This window comes from Quercus robur, chromosome 3 (genome assembly GCF_932294415.1).
Source record: "Quercus robur chromosome 3, dhQueRobu3.1, whole genome shotgun sequence".
In the NCBI taxonomy this organism is placed as follows: Eukaryota; Viridiplantae; Streptophyta; class Magnoliopsida; order Fagales; family Fagaceae; genus Quercus; species Quercus robur.
The window spans coordinates 9,794,181-9,802,446 of NC_065536.1; the positions used below are offsets into that span (position 1 = coordinate 9,794,181).

Here is an 8,266-nt window from a genome sequence, read left to right on the forward strand (position 1 = left end):
GTCACCAAATTGGGGCAAAATTAAAGGAAAAATTCCCAGTAGAACTCGAGTATTTTATACTCGGTTTCTATAAATGGAAATCGAGTATAAGATACTCGAGTTCCACTGGGATTTTTTTTTTTTTTTTGCCGCAGGTGCATGGACCAGAATTCCCAGTAGAACTCGAGTATTTTATACTCGGTTTCCATAAATAGAAATCGAGTCTTAGAGACTCGATTTCTATTTATGGAAATCGAGTATAAGATACTCGAGTTCCACTGGGAAATTTTTTTTTTTTTTTTTGCCGCAGGTGCATGGACCAGAATTAATTTTCTCCCCTGCAGCAAATTTTCCAGGGTCCAGAACACATCAAACAACTACATACGCTATGATACGCGAACGGAGCATACATTAAAGTTCTACAACCAGATTAAAATAGTAACTATTCAATAAAATTATTGTTGGACAAAAAGTCTTAGCACACAATGGCAGTTCAATACTAGAAGGGCAACTTGCCAAAGTAATATCATTGTTCGTTTTATAGGAAAAAGCTGCATCACGCAACTAATGTAACGAGTAAAATGGATAGCAAATAGTTCAATCATCCGTAATTTACAACAATAAACAAAATAACAACTAAGTTAATACAACATAGTCTACATATTCGCCTAGCGGAAGCTCCATACTGATATAACATATTATACATATTCACCTAACACTTGTCCATACTGATACAACATACTCTACATAATCACCTAGCTTGTCCATACAGAAGATCACGACAAGTCCCACGTACAATGTCACTTACGAAAATCAAGTCTCCGCTTGCCTGACAAACATTAAATACGGTTATTAGTTTCCAAATGCAAAGAACAAAAACCAAATGACATTCTGAGTATATTATATAAAAACAGTGACGGCACTTGCCTAGTTCATAGCACTACCACTTGTCGAAGCCCCATGGGAATTGGGACAGCATCTACGGTTATGCCCCTCTTGATGACACACTCTACATCGTTGCCTCGGTTGAATCTCCCTCAACTCCGGATCTTCCCTCCGGCTTCCCCGTTCTCGCCGTACCCCATCCATTTCATTCCTTATTCTTGACATCGTAGGACGACCTTTGGCCCACAACAATTGTGGGTCAGGCACCCACCGTGGTCCGCGAACGTCTGTCCATAATGACTCTGACTTTGGCACCACAAAATTATGTGAATATGTGAGAATGGCGTTGTTCAGACTGTAACATGGGTCAATATAGCTGGGCGCATCGAGATGCAGACCATTAAGAACTTTAATTGCATGTGAACAAGGGATCTTCAAGTTTTGCCACTTTCCACAACCACATGTTCTATCAAATATGCGCACATCATGACTGTGATTTCCCCCTCCAGCTCTATGGTCGTTATACGGGGTAACCACTTGATATATACCCTCTGCATGATTATAATTCCTCAGAGTGTGTCCTGCAATTTTCTGCTCATTTTTGTTATAGATCTCCATTGCATAATCACTCCACACCTTACCTCGAGAGAGATCAGAAGTAATTTGTTTATGTCGATCGTGGAAATATGCAACAAGTTTAAAAAAAGTGAACTCAACCATTGCAGCAATGGGCAAACCGCGGGCACCTTTAAGAACCCCATTAAAGCACTCAGAGATATTGGTTGTCATTGCCCCGTAACGTCTTCCATCATCATGTGACTGGGTCCATTTGTCTACATCCTCACTCATTAGATATGTGTATGGCATATAACGTATAATCCGGCGATCAGTAGGGTCTACACCCCTCAGTAAATTAATCTCGGCCTCTTTAATGGTTTGCATTATGGACACAAATTTAGCATCATGAGTCGCATATCCAGCTTTCAAGGCCAATGCCTTTAGAGTCGGGTTATCAAAGTGTGTGTTGAAGTTGCTAGCAATATGTCGAAGGCAATATCGATGATATACCCGTTCTCTTCCGTCTTGCCCTCTAGGCCACTCTCGAATGGCGCATTTGATACCTTTATGTCGGTCAGAAATAATGCAAATGTCTTTGTTTTCAATAACACGCTCTATCGAAGTCCTGAGACACTCTAAAAACCACCCCCAACTAGCCCCTGACTCCTTATCCACAACAGCAAAGGCGATAGGCAAAACCTTTTGATTAGCATCTGTTGCCATTGCAATCATCAATACCCCTTTGTATTTACCATATAAATGAGTTCCATCAATACTGATCACTGGCCTGCAATACTGGAATGCAGCAATGCATGGAGCGAATGCCCAATATACATAGCGCAGTAACGTAGTACCTTCTAATGGCTTAGGTATGGTGTGATAGCTATACTGGGTACCCGAATCCTGATCCAAGTATGCCAACAACAACTTTCGCAACCTTTGGTAAGACTCCTCCCAATCCCCAAAAATCTTAGCAATTGCCTTCTGTTTTGCGTCCCATACTTTATAGTAAGAAAGCTCATGATCATACTTAGTACGTATGTCTCCCAAAGCTCATCAATAGTAGCAGTGTGCTTTTTTCGCAATCTTCCCACAATTTCTGATGCAACAAAATTAGAATCCATCATTCTACCGTCTCTTCACAGCCCAAAGGGTATACAACTGTGTGGACCCACATAAGACGTGACCATCCACAGACCATTCAATTTAGACTTCATGTATGCCCCAACGTACCACTTGCAGTTGTCGTCAACGCATGCGGCGCACAATTGAGTTGTGCTCGACCTTTGGATGGAGAAATTTCTATTATCCTTTGCTGCGTATATTATCAATGCACGCTTCACCGCAGCTTTATTTGCAAAAATCAACCCTTTACAAAAATGCATCCCATCTTGCCAAGTACAAAGAAATGGTATCTGAAGAAGTGAAGGATCAACCATATCTTCCCAAGTATTTGCGTAGAATGAGTCCGCAGGAGCTCTGTAGCCAATGGTCGTATCTGTATCATGCTGGACACCAATATCATCATCATCTGCATCACCTTCATCATGGTACTCCATATTTTCCTCTTCAAAATTAGGAACGACTTCATGCTCATCCACATCGTTCTCAAAGTCACCTTGCTCAATCCTCTCTTCGTACTGATCCATATCATCATTATTTATGTTATCATTCGCAGCATGATCTTCGTCTTCGTCTTCGTCTTCCTCCTCTAAATGTGTCTCTTGAGAGTAGAGGGTTTCACCAGTATTTGCAACATAATCTTGAGATGGGAGCGTATAACCTCCCATTGCATACCCTCCCATTGTAGTGCATCCATTATCTAGGGTTGTAAATTGTAAAGCCGTAGATGTTTCTTGCACCACCTCAGTACTGTTGTCTACACTCGCCTCCAAACTTACATACAACTCAGCAGCATTTACTTGGGACATTTTCTGGATCCTATTAAACATCATCTTTACATGTTTATCTTCTTTAATCGCCATATACCCGTAATTTATCCGTTCATGAAGAACTTCTTGTGGGTAACGATAAATAATCTTGATGTCATACCAAGCAGGGTTCAATTTCAATTCGTCCATTATTTTCCTCTTCAAATCAGTCAACGTCTTCAACTTACGACGTAACATCATGTAGTAGCATTCAATACCCTCCCCTCTAAATGGAAATCCGTCAATCCCTTCAGGATTGTAAAGGGGTCCACCGAAGTATACATTTATGTCAATATTCTTCAAAGATTGTGAACCTATTAGAGAGCCAAGTAAATTTATGTTAGTGACATATTTGATCTCTTTGATTTAACATCAATTACAAAACCTTTTCTATCTACTCAAAGTACAACAATCGCAACTTCTAAAAGTGTAACAATTGCATATACTCACCCCACATCACATACAAACACACTCAATCATTATAATTTCATACTCAAACAAATAAAAAAACTGAAGACAAAACTCACCCTCATTACAAAATTGAAACTCAGCTCTAACAAAAATATAAATAAAAATATCAAACCAAACAACAAAAGTCATGAGGATGTGCAAATGAATGAGTGCAATTATGTAACAACATCATTCAAGTAATTTTAAATTAATGCCATACCCTATTACACTACTATTGATGAAATAACATAGAGCAGGGTTCATCAGACAAAAAAAGAAAAAAAAAACACTAATGTGAATATAATCATGATCAATCAAATTAGACATATCATCTAATTTAATATATAAATATAAATATATTTGTATATTTAGCCTATTTATACAACTATATAATTAAATATTTATATAAATATATTTATATTTATCCTATTTATACAACTATATAATTAAATATTTATATAAATACATTTATATAAATATATTTATATTTAGCCTATTTATACAACTATATAATTAAATATTTATATATTTATATAAATATATTTATATAAGTATTTATATATATAGTTGTATAAATATAAATATATTTATATAAATATTTAATTATTTAATTATATAGTTTTATAAATATATAAATAAAAATATGTATATATAAATATTTAATTATATAGTTGTATAAATATACATATAAATATAAATATAAATATATATACGTATTTTTTTTTTAAGCCAAACGTTTGCAGCCACAAATACATAAACACCTTTATACCTATGCCCAAATAACAAAAAGCAAATACCATGTACTATCCAACTAAGAGAGCCTCAAAAAGCTTATTAATCTCAAAGAACTAGAACCTTAAACCACAAAACATTCCCAGCTAAACAAAAGCTACAACTATATAATTAAATATTTATATAAATACATTTATATAAATATATTTATATTTAGCCTATTTATACAACTATATAATTAAATATTTATATATTTATATAAATATATTTATATAAGTATTTATATATATAGTTGTATAAATATAAATATATTTATATAAATATTTAATTATTTAATTATATAGTTTTATAAATATATAAATAAAAATATGTATATATAAATATTTAATTATATAGTTGTATAAATATACATATAAATATAAATATAAATATAAATATATATACGTATTTTTTATAAGGAAACAAATATACATATTTTAATACAAACAAATATCTTATTAGGAAACAAATATATTTGCCTAATACAAACAAATATTTTATTACGAAATGGCATATACACTAAAACAATGCAAGCAATAATGGTTAAAGCAGCTATATACACTAAACAACTAATTAGAGAGTGAGGAGATCCTTACTTGACATAATGATGTGCAAATGTACTGCTGAGATTGTATGAGAGTGAGAGGAGCAATGTTTTGCTGCTAAATATGTATGAGAGTTTCAGTCTCTGTGAGAGTTCTTAAGAGAGGTTCTGTGATTGAAGTTGCTGAAGGTGTGAGAGTTGTTGAGCCTTTGTGATTCAAAACATAGTCTGAGAGTTGTGGTTCAACATAGTCTGAGAGAAGTTTTTGGTGCTTGTGCTAGTTTAACATATTTTTTGAATATGTCTCAAAACAGACAAATTATATTCACATGTCCTTCAGCAACGTACTCAATTATATTCACGTGTACCTGCAACAAAGACTGTTGTTGTTGTTGACTAGCACAAGCACCAAAATAGACTAATAGGCTAACAAGCAACAGACAAATAATTCAAGTCCTTCAGCACTAGCACAGAGCACAATATATTCACCTAATTGACTAGCACAGAGCACACAGCTAATAGACTAGCACAGAGCACAGCAAAAAAAGCTTGATATGACCAGACAGGCAGAAATGAGAGTGCTTTGAAACTCGAGTCTCTAAGACTCGAGTTCAGTTTGCCTTAAAACTCGAGTCTCAGAGACTTGGTTTCAAAGTTAAAATGCGAGCGTTTTTTGGCTTAAAACTCGAGTCTCTGAGACTCGGTTTACTTAAAGTGAAACCGAGTCTCAGAGACTCGAGTTTCACGTGGCATCTACGTGGAACTTGAGTTTCTGAGACTCGAGTTTCATGTAAACGCCACGTGGATTTTTGCCACATCAAAGCACCTAAACCGAGCCTCAGAGGCTCGATTTAGGGGCCCAAAATCGAGCCTCTGAGGCTCGAGTTGCTAGTTTGCCAATAACTTTCAAAACCGGGCCAACTAACTGAATAGTTTCATCCTTATGGGTAATTACCCATTTTCGCCCAAACCCATTTATCTGCCTCTCTCTCTCTCTCTCTCTCTCTCTCTCTCTCTCTCTCTCTCTCTCTCTCTCTCTCTCTCTCTCTCTCTCTCTCTCTCTCTCTCCCCGTGTGTCTGAAATTGAAATCTCAAGACGAGTCTATTCGGCGGTGACATAGTTTACGAAGGCTTTCCAAAGAGAAAACCCACAAGCTCCACAACAGCTGGTTTTGGTATCAGATCTGGTGGGTGAGAGCTACTCTTACAAATCTACTATAATGCTTATATCAAGCATAAGATTGTTCATACAAAGAAAGACTCCTTAAATGATGCAGGAAGGGAGAGAGAAGAGAACTAAGTGGGTTAAATAAAATTGTGTTTCAGAAAATTGGGTGAGAGGCAGCTAAATTAATTGGGTTTTTGAAGTTTATTGATTTTTGGGTTTAAGGTTAAGAAGAAAAGGGAAGGGTGGTTGAAAATTTGAAATCTCTTTCTGAAACTGTTAAAAGTGTGAAGAAGAAGAAGAAGAAGAAGAAGAAGGAGAAGCAAAATGAATTTGGGTTAGTTTGATTGAACATTCGGTTGTGTCTATTTTGATTTTGCTTCAGCCTCATGGTTTGCCTTTTTAACTTGGGTTTGGTTTGCTTTTTTCACAGAAATGATACATTGATAACATTTTTATAATATAGGTAGTAAGTGGCAGATTGATACGTATTGTTATTACTGAAATAAAAAAGTAATTTTAGTGTTAGATTTAAATTTAAATTAATAATAATTAATTATTTATAATTTATTATAAAAATATTTTAAAAGTATCATGTTTGTTTAATCTGACTTAATTTCTGTCTAAGTGGTGTGCTGGGTCATTATTTTAAAATAGCTGGCATAATGCCATTGGCTAAGAGGAGTTGAGAGGCCCAGAGGTTATAATAATTAATTTCTCCTCATTAACCATTTTCACTTTTTTAGTTTATATGTCACTTTTTTTTTTTTTTTTTTTTATGAGCACTTTTTTTATTCAGAGATTGGAAGTTTCTCTTTTTTAATTTTCTTAGTAAAGTGAAATATGGTCAGAGAAAAGTTGGGAGCCCAGGAGGTTCTAATAAATAATAATTTCTCCACGTTCATCAAAAAAAAAAAAATAATAATAATAATTTCTCCTCGTTAACGACTCTCCCTTTTTAAGTTTTACATTTTTAGTTTTTGTGTGTGTTTGGGTTCGCGTTTGTTGCGTTGGGTTTCAGGGTCTGTTTGAATAGAACTTATTTTGTTGAAATTGAAAACTGAAAACACTGTAGTAAAATAATTTTTAAATGTGTGAATAGTACCGTGGGATCCATTTTTAATGAAAAAATTGATAAAAAATGAAATTTGTGGGTCCGTGAACAGTACACAGATGCACTGTTTACGTAAAACTGGTCAAATGTTGCGGTTACTGTTCATGTACAGTCCATGAACAGTAGCCACTTGTGAGGGGGGAAAACGCGTGAAAAAAAAAAAAAAAAAAAAAGGAGAAAACGTAGAAACTGAAACCCAACGCAGCAAACGCGAACCCAAACACACACTCAGTTTCTACGTTTTCTCCTTTTTTTTTTTTTTTTTTTTTCACGCGTTTTCCCCCCTCACAAGCGGCTACTGTTCATGTACTGTACATGAACAGTAACCGCAACATTTGACCAGTTTTACGTGAACAGTGCATCTGTGCACTGTTCACGGATCCACAAATTTAATTTTTTTTCAATTTTTTCATTAAAAATGGGTTCCACGCTACTACTCACACATTTAAAAATTATTTTGCTACAGTGTTTTCAGTTTTCAATTTTTTGTTTCAGCAAAATAAGTTCTATCCAAACAGACCCTTTGTCACTTTTTTTTTTTTTTTTTAATAGTGAGATCGAAAGTTTTTTTTTTTTTTTTTTTTAAATTCTTTTAGTAAAGTGAAATATGGTCTTTTTGTGTGTGTGTGTGTGTGTTGATAGTTACAAACTTATGGTAGGGAGGGGGATTTAAACCTTAGTTATCTTAAAAATATAAGGAATTGTCAATTAATTAAATTACAAGACTCTTAGCAGGAAAATAGTTATTAGAGTAGACTAAAAGTGAAATGGGCTAAGATCATAGTTATATTATTTAATTGAAGAGAAAAGAAAATCAAAAGTCAAAACAAAAAAACTTTTTCCAAATGCACATTTGCTCATTGTAGAGA

General features: G+C 34.6%; 2 protein-coding genes across 2 annotated transcripts; both read right to left on the reverse strand.

The window, feature by feature from the left end:
* Positions 1 to 906: 906 nt before the first annotated feature.
* On the reverse strand, positions 907 to 2,546 carry LOC126719216 (uncharacterized). Its single transcript, XM_050421796.1, has 2 exons — positions 2,460 to 2,546; positions 907 to 2,406 (listed from the first exon to the last, which is right to left on the reverse strand). Exons 1-2 carry the CDS (start codon positions 2,544 to 2,546, stop codon positions 907 to 909), a joined length of 1,587 nt encoding a protein of 528 aa, XP_050277753.1.
* Positions 2,529 to 5,291, reverse strand: LOC126716979 (uncharacterized). Its single transcript, XM_050418059.1, has 2 exons — positions 5,171 to 5,291; positions 2,529 to 3,667 (listed from the first exon to the last, which is right to left on the reverse strand). The coding sequence occupies exons 1-2, from the start codon at positions 5,175 to 5,177 to the stop codon at positions 2,562 to 2,564; spliced, it is 1,113 nt and encodes a 370-aa protein (XP_050274016.1). The 5' UTR covers positions 5,178 to 5,291; the 3' UTR covers positions 2,529 to 2,561.
* Positions 5,292 to 8,266: the final 2,975 nt, after the last annotated feature.